Source organism: Diorhabda carinulata, chromosome 3 (assembly GCF_026250575.1).
Source record: "Diorhabda carinulata isolate Delta chromosome 3, icDioCari1.1, whole genome shotgun sequence".
NCBI lineage: Eukaryota > Metazoa > Arthropoda > Insecta > Coleoptera > Chrysomelidae > Diorhabda > Diorhabda carinulata.
This window is the reverse complement of record NC_079462.1, coordinates 26247529-26262628: the sequence shown is the minus strand read 5'-3', so window position 1 is coordinate 26262628 and position 15100 is coordinate 26247529. Positions and strand designations below refer to the sequence as shown.

Sequence of the window (15100 nt, the reverse complement as noted above, 5' to 3'; positions counted from 1 at the left end):
AACATAAATCTACAAAATCAGCTAGTTCTTTTTGGAATTCTCTGTAGTATAAAGAAACTATTCGAATTCTATAACTCCTTCTCATGATCCGATTTCATATTTCCTTGATGCTAATATTAACTTACACAATTCCTTGGAATGGAAATTGAATTCCTCCTGTTTTGCGTTGAGATCAGTTTCCAAAGAACTGAACTTATCCAGCTCCCTTTCCTTCTGGGGTACGTGTAGTGCGACTCTATTTGAGCGAATCTTTAAACTAAAAAACAGCTGTTAGATATTTAGTCGGACTAAACAGTAGGGGTCAATGTAGGGACTTCTTTAAAAGATTAAAAATTCTGACACTTCCTTATTCATCTTTGAATCCGTTTGTCTAATTCGTAAGCACGTTTCTCCAATTTCAGAAAGGTCGTTGCATGGCTATCCACTAATGAATGCGGAGCACGACCTTTACCTACCTACTCCACGTTCAGAATTAGTTAAGGGCTCAATATTTTACAATGCAAAAAATGCACAATCACTTGCCAATTGAAATCAATTCGATATAATCTTTTCTCACATTTCGCAATAATTTGAGGTCATATTTACTTCAAAGTGTCTTCTACTCTGTAAATGACTATGCTGCATACTGGTTTAATTTTGCTATGGACTTATATACTAATTATTACCTCTAATTTTGTTACTCATTGTGATTTTCTTCTGTATATTTTATTGTATTTGTATCTTAGTTATTTTTATGTTTGTTTTTTAGTTTTTACAAGCTTTTGTCTACAAATTGTAACAATTTTCTGACAATAAAGCATTTCTCTCTCTCCATTGCTCGAAATACGAGTTAATAAATAATAATATGAAAACAATTGATTATAAATCAACTGCATCTTATAGACATCGAAATTAAAACATAGGTTCTGTATATCAACGAGCTGTCATTTGCCATTGCCTATTTGTAGGGACATATTAATTTTCCTCTTTTGTCAGACGAAGTAATTTAACTGTTCGCCGCTCGTGACTCGTTTTCATGTATTCATCGTATTGTTGCGACAACTCCCAAAAACATTTAATTACGCTCGTAAAGTTATTTTGGTATCCAATTTAAAATTCGTCCGCAGGAAAAAAATTAATTATGTATTCAACAAGATTCATTCTTGTCAATGTAGTTTTCACATAATACGCTACAAGATATCTATATCAATGGATCTAGTTTATATATACTGATTGTTTTACACAAATATCGTGATCAATATTTCTAAACAAGCTTACTAGGAGAAATATCTACCATATTTTGGATATATTTAGTCAATCTTCTCTATTGTGTAGGTATAATGTACAATGTATGATGGATTGATTAATAAAACCTTCTATATAATACTATGGCATTCATTTTTTTTATATTCCTTGGAGTTTCTATAACTGTTGGTGATACTTAAACTAAAGACACTGTTCACGCCACCAACCCTCAAAACTGCACATCTTCATAGAAAATGTTTACTGTTTCAGACTCGCGTCAGAAAATGTAGTTGTATAGTGAGCAGTATGTAGTATCTATTTTCATTTCTTGCCAAACAGCTCTACGGATGCAGATAGATAGTAGATAAATAATACAACACATATCATTTATTAGTCAAAGACAGTAATTATTTTTTGAATTCACAAATGATATGTATTGGATTGAAGTGATATATATGTAAAAATTCACTGCGAGCTAAAAGATATATTCTGCCATTCCTTTCCTAGAGCTAGACATGTATGCTACAACTCTTCTTACAATCCCACATCTTAAATGAATAATATTGTTACGACCATGTCTCTCCGCCCTAGAGCCGATCCTGCCAAGATCGCGGAATCCGTTTGATGTTTGTTTTTCTTAGAACCGTTTTTATAGCAAGCGGTTTATTTACACTGTTTCTATCGAATAATTTGTAGGAAGGTCTATTTATTTATTTATTTGTTTTGTTTCTTTATGTTCTCGAAGTTTGGAGAATTCTTTTGGGATACTATGTATTCACATATATAAGGAGTTATTTTAGCGCAATTTAACCCAGGGAATAGAAATCTGCTTATTAATGATTATCAATAAACGAGTTTTATTATTATTAGTTATAACAATCACATCATAACTTATCCCATTAGATATTACGTAGATGTTGACTACCTAAGAAACCCAGTTTCTATTGAAATATTAATCTTGGCAAAGAAGGGAACATGAAGAATAGCCTAAACTTCCTTGCAAATGAGTCACTTTGAATGTTTGAATATTTGTGCCCACGGTTTTTTGCTTGAAATTCGTTTATTATAGTGACAAAATTGTTATAAGAAAATGAAAAAGAGGAATATCAGTTACAAACAAGAGAATTCAAGTTATTTATAAAATCCGAAGTATCATTCGGTAAATGAATGAATATTGCAATGACCTGAATATGAAAACTATCATGTGAGTCCAGTTGAATGAAGACCCGAAGCGTTTTCAGAACTTCCCCCAAGGGTTATAATAAATAGTTGAAACATAAAAGCCGCTTTTTAGAACTCTTTCTATCCATTGTAGAGCATTTTTATTATGTTTAATTAACCTTTTTTCTCAGTACCATAACATAGATAGAACTCATCTGGAATAAACATGAGGAGAGGATAACCACTAAAGCAACGAAAGCTTCCTGATTGTGCGTAGACACTGTTCAGAGAAGTGATTATATAAAATGCTGCTGTGGATGTACACTGCGATAGTGACACCGATAATCATCTATGGAGCAGTGGTCTGGGGCACTAGAACGTGTCTAAACACCATAAGAATCAATCTCTTGAAGTTGTATGATATCACGTCCAATAGCTGCACTAGATGTAATCCAAAATCTTCCATCTCTTCAAATATTACTGGAAAGCGTGGTGATAAAACTTGGAATATATATAAGGCATTGAGATTCCTGTCCTCTGTAGGGCTGAGATATTTTGAGGGGGTTATTCCTATGAGAAAGCATGAGGAAATATGTCACCTTAGAATGCGAGAGTCTCTTAGTTAGAAGCAGGTTGAATTACGGTTGCAATTTGTTACTTGTCTTAGCTATTTGCTTAGTCCACTAAGTTACAGGAAAACTGGAGATAATTCGTAATAGCAACGGATATACGAGGTTAATCGTAAGGTATGGGCGGTTTGAGTTGTTAGAACTTTATCTACATTTCTATTCGGATGGTTTGTATGGACATGGTTTAACGATTCAGATTACTCTGAAATGTGGGTTTTGAACCTAACCTTTTGGAAAATTGATAACCAAACATTTTGCTTTTGATGCGAACGAACAAATAGAATTTTTTGGTTGCAAAACTATCTCTGTATGATATATGGTCTAGCGACTCGAAACTATGACTTGTTTTTCAATGTTGTGAGAGCTTGCGTTTGTTGTGTATCAGAGTTGATTGTCATACGTTGCTCTAATGCCCCTGAGTAGTCATTTGGTTCGACGTACTTCATACAACATGCTGGATTTCTCTTATCTTGAAATACTATTACCTTCAACTAAGTTTTAGCATGTTTTATTGCAACACCTGAAGCAAGATGTCTTTTGAGCTTTGGCCTGGTTATAGAGCAGCTAACTTTTTTCCAAATAATAAAATTTTCATGATTATCACATGGTTAAATATTACCAATATGCTATAAAAATAGAACCAAACATAATTTTTATTTGTTTATAAATTTCATTTTTAACCGAATTTATGTGCAATAATTTAATCAGAGCTCAATAACTTCTCTCTAATATTTCTTTTGTTACAGCTGGATGTATCTCCGAATTGGCAATTGATAAGTGATAGCGCAAAAAATTTAGTTCAACAAATGCTCGCTGTAGATCCCAAACAAAGAGTAACAATACAAGAAGTATTGAATCACAAGTGGTTGCGGGTGAGTACTCAATTCATCAAATAATAGGTAATTTGATCGAATTATTGCATTCTTGGCCTCACTCGGTTCATTGGTTGTTTATGAGTGGATTCCCAATGTCGCGACACATTTTTTATTTAATTTTTGATATATTTAAACATCTTAAATTCTTTTCAAATTTGAAATACTTACTTAAAATGGATGTATTTATTGTTTTTAATATTCTGCTTTGAACAAAAAAGCCCACTATAGTCATAATTAATCAAAACACGCGAAAATGTATTTTTGCACAAATGCATGCCTTTGAGGCTTGATATTATCCCTTTCACATTTGATAAATAACATATATTATATGTTTATCTCATAGAATTAAATTAATTTTCATTTGAAAACCAAAACGAAATAAAGCAGACTAATAATTTTTATACAGATATGTATAAGTTGTATGTAATTGCATACTTATCACCTGATATATCAGTTTGAACAGGGGATTGGCTGATTCTATCTTATAATAATAAATAATTATTCACTAGCTGTTTTTGACACTTTTACATCTAAACTCTTTTACCCAAATTCTTGAATTAAATATTGCTAGAATTGTGTGTCATGCCAGATTCTGCAGCCTCTCATCACGATGTGGAGTTATTCCCAATCCCAATGCCTGTTATTCACGTGAAATTGGAAATCTTCGACAGCCAAACTCAATTTGTGGCATTTCCTCGCTGATTGCAGACCACAACACATAATTTGACATCATAATAGGGACAGAGAATTCTGTAAAACCGTATTTTTTCGAAGGATTGATATATCACCATTTTCTCTTTAGTAAACTATTCAAGTACATATAAGTAATTATTGCTACTATGATTTCTTGCCAATTTTGGGCAGTTCATAATTGTTTAGAACGTTCTTGGTTTAGTCGAAAAAAAGGCGACATTATTCAGTCAATTTTTGTCGACTAGCGTCCTCGTGGTAAAACACATCGCGTTGAACGTGGTCATGTTTAACCATTTTTTTATTGCTAATTATTAATGTAATTGACAATATACTGAATTTCATTACAATTTTTACGGCATCTCCACAGTTTTTTTGTATAATCAATCTTTTTCAAACGATTCCACATTATTTTATGCTTGACTCCCAATGCATCAGCCAAATTTTGATATCTTGGATACCGATCTCGATGAGCTGCAAAATGTTTTTCTAGTGACAGTCTGGTTGAGAGACGAGGCAAATTTCCACCAAGGAAAGGTTCAAATGATTCCACACAGTTTTTTAGTTCACTCCCAATCCATCAGCGATACATTGATATCTTGGATTCTGATATATTTCAATGAGTTTCAAAATTTCATCGGTTTTTTTTGGTTTGGTTTGACAGTCTGGTTGAGACGAGGCTAATTTCCACTAGAGAAACGTTCGAATAGATTATGTACCGTATGATTGGTTACAGCATCCATTGTAATATCACAAATTTATCAACATCACTAACAAACAGACTCCTCAAAAAATAACCACAAGTGCAACCTTTGCAACCGCACATCAAGTTAGTTCGATCAGATTACCGCCACACACATTTACTGTGAAAATAGGAAAATATTTTTTACACGTTCTATTTTGTGCGTGTTTCAGGATCGCGATAAGGGATTGAAAATTCACCTATCAGAGACTGTAGAGGAATTGAAAAAATTCAATAGTCGTAGAAAATTGAAAAGCTATGTTCTAAGCGCAGTAAATTCTAGTAAATGGTATCCTTACGATGATACTAATGCAGATTCCTTTTCTGATTTTGGCGATGATGAGGTATCTTCCTGTGGTAAGTTTATGTTCAGAATGTATTTATTACTGTTTGGAAACTAGCAGTCAGCTAAGAGATCTTTTAAAAAATGGAGAGTCCCCAAAATAAGAGTCCGTTTCTTCCGCGAATATAGTGCGTTCTTATTCAGTTTTTTTTGGGTTAACATTTAACGACGTAGAGTTAAATAACGAGACTGGTTACGAAAAAGGGTTTTATTTTAAAAATTATTCTACATTCGAATGCTCCTCTTGAATATACTTCCCTCCTCTAGCGACACACCTTTTCATACGTTTTTTCCATTGATCGAAGCAGTGATGGAAGTCTTCTTTGGTGAGGGCGTTTAGGAGCTCTGATGTTTTTTGCTTTACCTCTTCCATCGACTCAAATCGGGTCCCTTTTAAAGTAGATCTTTTTCTAACCTCTCAAGGAAATCTGTGCAGAGCCATTGAAGCAAGACTTTTGGTCAGGAGTCAGATTTTTTGGCACTAACTTCGCACAGACTTTTGTCATGTGTAATTTCTCGAGTAAAATTTTTCTGTTTCTTTATCAGCGTTTACAGCCTCGGCAATACAATTTGGTCATTATTTCCGAAGTTGAAACAGTCACAGGGTGACCTGGGCGCTGGTCATCTTCAATGCTCTCTCGGCCCTCACTAAAGCGCTTACACCACTCGAAAACACGCACACGAGATAGAGAATTGTCCCCATAGGCCTCTTGCAACAATTTATAGTACTCAGTCGAAGTCATTTTCAATTTACATTTGCGATTGATATGTTGCTCCAGTTTTTCGTCACACATGGTTTTCGGCACGAGAAAAAACACACAAGATATCTAGATACCCAATACAGTACTCGTTTTTTACCCCACCCGTCTGGGGCGCCCTCTAGGCGCGCCGTCTCGTTATTTAATAACTAGACATCGTAATTTTGATAGAGCCTCATGTATCTAAATACGTCCGTGTTTATGAAATTAATTTAGAAGAAAAATTGAATTTTTGGAAATTTTTGAATTAATAATTCAGATAAAGGATTAAAAAATTAAATGCATACAATCGGGAAGTCTTAGGTAATATGGTGAGAGTATGATAAGCCACCCCCCGACGATCATCGATTTATCATTCATATCATTTTATGCGGAAACATTTACTTCCGAAGATACAGGAAGTGGCCATTTTCTCAGGAAGGCTAACAGATATCGAACCATGGATAACTTTTTCCTATAGACCTCATCAAGATCCATCTGTGTGTGAAAAGTAATGATGATTGACGCATTCGCAGAAAAGTTTCTGAGAAAAAAGTATGCAGACGCATCATTTTTATCAAAAAACCTAACCTAACCTAATCTAAACTTAAAAAAATTACTAAATTTTCATTTTATCTATTGATTTTTCGTGACAGAAGTCACTAAGGTAACATTGTAAATAAAGGTAGACATATTGAATTTTTGGAAAACAAGTACAGTACAGCATGAAAAAAAATATTTTTTATTATTTCTTATTGAGAAAAAAATGTTAATATTCAATTTGTATTAATTATTTTGTGGAAAAAGAATTGATAACAATCAAAAGGTAATAGAATTACCCAAATTTATCATTATTGAGTGAAAATTTGGTACATTTTTCGAAATCTGACAATTTGCAGGTCATTAATTGACTTTTTAAATTTTTAATTCCAATACAACATATTATACATGATGGTTATATACTCGGTATACATTTACTTACTGACACTTTGACATTGATAACAGGTTGAAAGGTAGTGGATGTTTTTGTAGATATTTTCAAATACATTATTAAGTAGTATATTGAATAATAAATTTAAAAATATAGTTGGAAATTCAAATTATATTATGTAAAATATCTCTACTTTAAAAAATTAATATTTATATAAAAAAGCTAGTTAATCATCATCTCCCAAATCATATACATGTACTTGGACGTTCACGTACTATAAAAAATATTCTATTTATTCCTCCACTGTTATATACTTTACAATAGTGAATTTTTAAGTTTTTTTCCTCGAAAAGAAATTGTATCACTCCCTCTATTTCATAGTAAACAGCTGTGCGTAAGCTCTTCCATCCCTGATACAATTAATCGGCCCAAGTATTATATGCGCATTACGACAATGATAACTTATCTAATTTTTTTAATGTTAAATTAAACTGACCAAATATTTATATAAACACTGATTATCAGCGAATGCTTCTCGATTTTTTTTACGAACGAGGTGCTAAAATTTCTCAATAACCTTGGAAAACTTTAACCTTTAATAAAAAATATTCTAGCGCTGACAAATTGATGAGTCCAACTGACCTTCTACCACCAATTTCAAATGGGGTAGTTGGTTAATCGAAATTCTGCACATGGGGTGCTAACATCTCGGAGCTGCCTAAAAGTATATGTAATCCATTACAAACAATTTCAGTGATTAATTCGATTTGAGCATATCCATGTGAACGATTTTTAACGGCCATCATATGAATTTTTGTAATTATTAATAAATAAAGTACAATGTACTGTTCAGTGTCATCTAAAAACTACTCTCCCTGCGAATCAAACTTACTCAAACTTATCAGAATAGTTTTCCAGAATAAACTGAGGTTCTAATGGGTATTCTTAATTGATTATTTTCTTGAGTTAACTTCTTGATAACCAGATCGTAACGAATACTTACCCTCTGCGAAATATCAGCTTTTGATTTAACTAACAATAAATTCATAACCTAGTTTTATATACATAATGTGAAACTGGCCTTTAATACTCTGCTAAATTATTTTCATTTCTTACTCTGTATTGATTCATATTTGCTCAATATTTCACGTATTTCCACCATTGCGTTCAGTAGTATCTTCGTGGTTTATACCCTAATTAATAGTTTCTGAAATATCTCAAACATTATTGGACTCTGTGAAAAATAGCCTGTTTTTATTATTAATAATGTCTGGAGAACGTCTCAAGATTTATTACGGTTAGCATCTGTTTGCTGTGTTAAATAATTCTTTTAAAAGGTTCAGGGAATTTTTCAATGTATTAATATTCACGTCTTGCAATTTTCTTTCATTTTATTCTTCGGTTTTGTTCTAGAGAACTAATATTAAGTATTTGATACGAAACGGTGCCTATATAAATTGAAATGAACAATGTATTTATTTTAATCCGCATTAAAATTCATGATACTTGGTATAAAGGAAAAATTTGCTAACTAAACAACTTGCAACATCGCAAACAAATTATTGAATTATCAACATAGGTAATAATAGTGCGGCCGCTTCTAGAACAATACCGAATGAAACGAATTTGAACGCATAGAGAACTGGCACGGAGGCGTTGCTTGCAAAGTTTCGAAAAGTACTTTAACTTTATTTGTGTTTTATTTGGAATTCATTTGGAAAAATCCATGAAATTGATGCAGAAAGATAGAAAATCCCTGTGCTTCGTAGCCTTCACGGAGAAGCATTGGTTTCGAAATCACACACACACAAGCACATTTTTTTCAAAACTTATATGAAGAAATGGGTAGTCTTCATACACATCTTTTTCTGTATACGGAGGTATATTATATATCCACGGGTGAAAGTACTGACACGACGAAAAACAGAATTTATTGAAATCTACTGAACGAAGGATTCGTTTTCAAGTTAACTTATTATATGTTTATTATATCCACCTTGAACACACTGTACTTGTCACTGTCAGGTTAAAACGGATATAACATTTTCTTAGTTTTATGGAAAATTTGAAAACCAAGTTCAGCAAAAGATGAACATACTCTCTGCAAGTTCCACTCATTTATCATAAGATATAACACCTATTTCGGGGAAGAGATGTAAGAGCTCGAGTTGTATATATAACCTATTTCAGATATAACTCCAAACTCCAAACAGACAAAAGCAAGAGCTTTACAACGTGCAATGCAATGCAAGACGCAATATTTCTTGATCAAAAGCATACGCAGATGAAGCTCAGATGATTTTTTCATGGAAGATCGCGTACTTGCAACATTTTCGGTTTTGCGCCATTTTTATTGTATGCAAGTAGCAATTCTACGGAAAAATCTAGTTACTTTTGTCTTAACATCCAATCAAATGTCAGTCTCAGATCAGCTGATTTTAATAAAACTCATCATTTCCACCTCGTGGTAAATTGAACCTTAATTCGATTCCGTTCTTGCTGTTATTTATTCACGAGGTCAAAATGATTAGTGTCACGGAAGTCAGCTGATATGAGATTGACATTTGATTAGATGTTAACCCAAAATTAACTAGATTTTTTCATGCAATTGCTACTTGCATACAATAAAAATGGCACAAAACCGATAATGTTGCACGTACACGATCTTCCATGAAACAATCATCTGAAATTTATCTGCGTATGCTTTTCATCAAAAAAATATTGCGTCTTGTATTGCATTGAACGTTGTATTGCATCATATCAAGCATTCTCAGTCAAGCGACGTGAGTTATATTTTCGATGTCCGAAAATAAGTTTTTAAAAATTTATTTAACTCAAAATTACAATATTTTTATAAAGTTGAATGAACAGAATTAATTTCACAAGCGAATTAACTACAAGTCATTACCAAGTGTTTACAACGATCCTAGTTTTATATTAAAATAAATGCTGACACATGTTCACAAAATATGATATTTTTACATCTTGATTTTTCTTCATGTAACTCACGCAATATTCGTCATGCAATATTGTGATTTTATATGACATTGCATGCAATTTCTTGCACTTTGTATTGCATCATGTCAAGTGATCTTTAAATATATGAAATTTACGATCCTTGCCTGTTTAATGGAGCCTTGAAAGATCTCCTGTACTCTCATCATGCCTTTGGTAGCCCGAATTTTAATCTTCAACGTTAAAACTAAATACGGATTTACTCAAATTTTGTTCTTATTTGAAAAACAGTTCTCATTGATATTGGTAACACTTTTTTCATAGTAAATGTCACTACAACTTCAACACAATTTAAGTACCTCCGCAACCAATGACTGAGCTTTACCAGTATTTAAGCATCCCTTTATCTAATTTCTGTATAGCAGTAAATATGAAAATCGCTAATTTTAATCAGGTTTTACTTAGATGTGCCAATGTCCAATCATCTTATTAGAGTTACTGTTCGAATGTATTAAAAATCACTATTCATTGAAAAGTTTGAAATTGGACTGAATTTTTATTCTTTTGCAGAAAATCTCATGTTTTGTCCTAAAATCGATTCTACTGAATCCGTTTCTCCTTTTGTGAATTAACTTTCAGTTTGAACTTGCACAATTTGTTCCTTAATTGGATAAAAATAGTAATTTACGTAAATTTCAAAACTAATTATCATCTATGAATCATATTCCAAAATTAACGCTCCTAAATTCTTGTTGATTCTTTCTAGTGTGCAAATATTGAGTTTATTATAACCCTTTAGATACTGGCAGTCACATATGTGTACATACACATCATAAATAACATTTGAACAAAAAGTAGGAGAGCTTCAGATCCAATTTGCTACTGAAAGACACACCTGTGTTCTTTCGGAATAAGGGACATTGTTAGTAGTGCCTGTTTTTTCATACCCGATACTTATATCGAATGCAGCAAACTTTGTTTTACTATTGTATCAAAATTAGCTTGAAATAAGTTCGAATTGTATAATTATATTAACTCATTCTTTTGTATAGTTGAAAGCTCGAAAACTGAATTTATTGAGATGCTCTATGCAGTCCTTTCAGAAGATAACAAAAAATAAGATCGGATGTGGTGTTTTGAAGCTATGACATTATAGAATGAGAAATAAATTGATAGGACACTGCAAATTTCGAAGATCAATAATTCAAAACACCTGAGATGCCGTTCTTTGAACTAATAAACACCTGTTTGCCTAGCTAATGTCTGAACGAATTTTGAAATACATCTCCTTCGGAGAATGTGACGCCTTTTGGTCGATATCGATATCTCAAATGCTCGCAATTGTAAGGAGCGAGGTATAATCCACCGATAGGTTTAAATATTGTTGGTTCACATCAGTACAGTCTCTCATTTTGGTCTTAGACATTCAACTGTGTAATTAATATATATATTCTAAGCTCTTTAAAAATTCTAATTTTTCATTATTCCTTTTTCTTGGGGCTACTTAATGCTTGCAAACTTTCCTGGTCCTTTGGCTATTCTGGCCAATTTTTTATCAATACCCTTAGATATACAAAATTCTGATTATTTTGTTTGCCTCTTCTTGACGTGATGTATTGATGATCATCTGCATCCTTCTCAGTATTCCCGATTACCATCAGTTTTGTCCTCTAAATTCATCTCCACACGAAAAATGGGAATTCGTTAATACTGATTAATTTAATGGGAGATCAAATCAGGACTTCCAGAAGTAGATTCGATAATATAAAGGAAATAGGATCGCGTTGATGACTTGCTATTCTTAGGTTCCATATATTCGGCAATATGCCTGTTCAGAGTTAGAGTTGGAGTTAGAGTTAGGATGGAAGAAATTACGGAAACCCGAAGACATAAAAAGTTAATAGATGAAAGAATAAAGAACTAACATGCAGGAATGGTAGATAACCTGTAAGATAACGACAAAATTAGAGTTGATAAAAAGTTGATGATAAAAAACGTTTATTTTACGTCCAAGGCAAAAGAAAATGTGTAAATTAATCAGAATTGTGTATAGCGTAGACTAGACTTTTCCACGATTTAAATCCATTCAAAAGGTTTGAAATAAGAAAATTTAAGTTTTCCTTTAAATTATTCACTATAAAAAATGTTAATAGAAAGTGTAAGTAGGACTCCATATCGACAGCGACCTTTCGATTTCTCCCTACAACATTCGTCTTAGTTCTTAATGGATATCAATTGAAGCGTTGTTCCCAACCACCATATTTTCTAATTTAACTTGTAATCCAGCATCGTGGGTTCGAAAACTTTCGTAATCTCAGAGGAAAACATGGTTGAAGAAACTTTAGGGAGTTAGGTATGTGGTATACATATTGTAATATTTCTTATTTGAAAGTTTTATCTCGATTCGTTCGCACTGTTCTAAATAATCCATGCTAATCCATGACAAAGGTATTCATTTGACAAAGAATTGAGTTCCAAAATAAAGTATATTAATGATATCAAAATTAAGGATACAACTAAAAATTACAATGAAACTTATATTATTTCAATAATAACGAGTTTACTAATGAATTGTACTTTCCGCCTACTCAAGATGACAAATATAATATAAAAGAATATTCAGTACATAATCTGTTTTGCAAAGTTTCTAATCGAAACCATACGGACACATAATCATTTTCCTAAATTCTCTAATTTATTCTGCTGTAATACAATCATTGGAAGAAGAGATAACGAAAGTCAAAGTACGCTAGGTACTGTCAGAAATAAGGAATTTTGAGCTCGTGATTGAGTCACTTGGTTAATGAATCCAATCTGTAAATTAATAGTATATTATGCAACAAGTGGAAAAAATTCAACTTTTCTCACGAGTGTGGAATTTGTGGAACGAGCCCGAACGGCGAGTGTCGCAAACACACGAGTCAGGAAAGTACTTTTCATACATGTTATACATATTATACATACACACTATACTTTTCGACAACTGCACAAATTGAAAGAATAAAAGTAATGGAGTTTAATTTAATTTTTAAGATTAGTAAAACCAAAATAATACTTAAGTATCCTCTTAACTGTTGAATAATATTTGATTATTAGCATATTTTATTTTGGTGGCACTTTAAGGTTGAAATGTCCCCTCCTGCATTTACTAAAATTGTTGTGGAAGAACGTCTAAAGCAGTGACCTGTTGGTCCTGTTGGACCTGTAGATGGAGGTTTTCTTATTTTAAAAAAATTGCAATTGTTTTAGCCATACTACCGAATTTGTTAATGCCAACGACCTGTCTAGTATATTTTCCGTGCTGGAAATTTTCTTGAATATTTTTTATATATTTCATAAAACTCTCCCGTTCTTGGCTTTTTTGTTTTCGTGTTATCCAATTCCACAAGTAACGCTGAATTTAAATCCTCTAAATTATCTAAATATCAAGATTTTACAAAAAAAAAAAATTTTGCCACTCGAGAGTTTTGAACCATGAATTACCATTCATTTAAATGTATTGGTTGAAAGTACAAATATCTATCTAATATAACCTAACCATAATTTGAAATATTTTTAATGATTATTTGATTCTTTTATCTACTGAAAAACCCACTAATTAGAAAAATTTATGTTAATTCAAGGAAAAAATGAAATGAAATTTTAAAATTCCTTCTAAATAAATTTTCTTTTATTAGGAGATATTCCTTGTCTCGAGCTTCGTTTAAAAATCTCTGCAATTAGTCTGCTGTCAATATGTTTGATTTTTTGGGGATGTAATTGTAATTTTCAAAAATGAACGTAATTTCTGATACGTGGATATATCAGTGTTATTTTTTATACTGATAGTACTTCGCAACATTGAATATTGTGACCAAAGTGTAGACGCCTTAAAAGTTTTCGACAACTCTTCAAAGTATACTACCTATAAAGTTTTCGAAAAAGATCTTTTTTTTTGTATTTCTTCTCCATTCCATAAATTTCTCGTATTTTAATTCATATTTTTTTCTTGAAATTTCCGACAACAAATCTAAAGTTACTTTTCCGGTTTTTTTCGATATCTCTCGCGGAGTATTATTAAAATCGTCACTCTTGTCAGTATCCATATTATTTATTATAAATTGGTATAATTATCTCCTACTAAAATAATATTTAATGGAAATTGCGATTTTTATCAAACCACAAATGAAAACTACCTCAAGAATTTAAAAAACTTCTATAATCTGGCAGTTGTGTCAAGTTTATAAAATTTTATAAAATTAAAACTCTTGTACAATGCAACAAACTGCATCTCAAAATTGTTAATGTTCATGAAATGAACAGCGATTGGGAAAAAGTTTACGCGACCGAAATTTTGACTTTTCAAAGGAAAATACTAGCTTATTTAGAAATAATTTCGTATTTTTGTATGTTGTGATTTAATTTTATTCTTAATTTTCAAATTGTTTGGCATTATTCGTAAAATTAAGAGTTGACCTTTCATTTTAATTCTACTTATATAATATTATAGGGCATAAGATTTTCTACAATTTAAGAAAGTCCACAATTTTTTTGCGAGAACCAAAATGAAAGAGCTATCAGCCTAAAATACTCGACTTTCGAATTTACAAATATATAGTTGAAAGCTGCGTCACGCCACAAGCTCCAGCGAAATTTATGAGAGAATTTGTGGATCTTCAGTCGATATGCTTTCGATTAGGGACATAATATTTTTTACGGGCAAAAAGTAATGTTGGTCAATTTTTTGACCTCACCTTCCCCGATTAGTTGGAATGATCTAATCATAACCCGAAATTGCAAAACTGCAGTTTGAAATAATGCGAAACTTTTTGAA

The 15100-nt window shown here is 32.1% G+C and overlaps 1 protein-coding gene across 5 annotated transcripts in view; it reads left to right on the top strand.

The window, feature by feature from the left end:
* Positions 1–15100, top strand: part of LOC130891862 (peripheral plasma membrane protein CASK) — a 378618-nt gene that overhangs the window by 64121 nt on the left and 299397 nt on the right. For all 5 annotated transcript variants that reach the window (XM_057796917.1, XM_057796915.1, XM_057796916.1 and 2 more), the window contains 2 exons: positions 3761–3886; positions 5495–5678. In XM_057796917.1, the coding sequence (XP_057652900.1) occupies positions 3761–3886; positions 5495–5678 (310 nt within the window). The remainder of the gene's footprint in view (positions 1–3760; positions 3887–5494; positions 5679–15100) is intronic.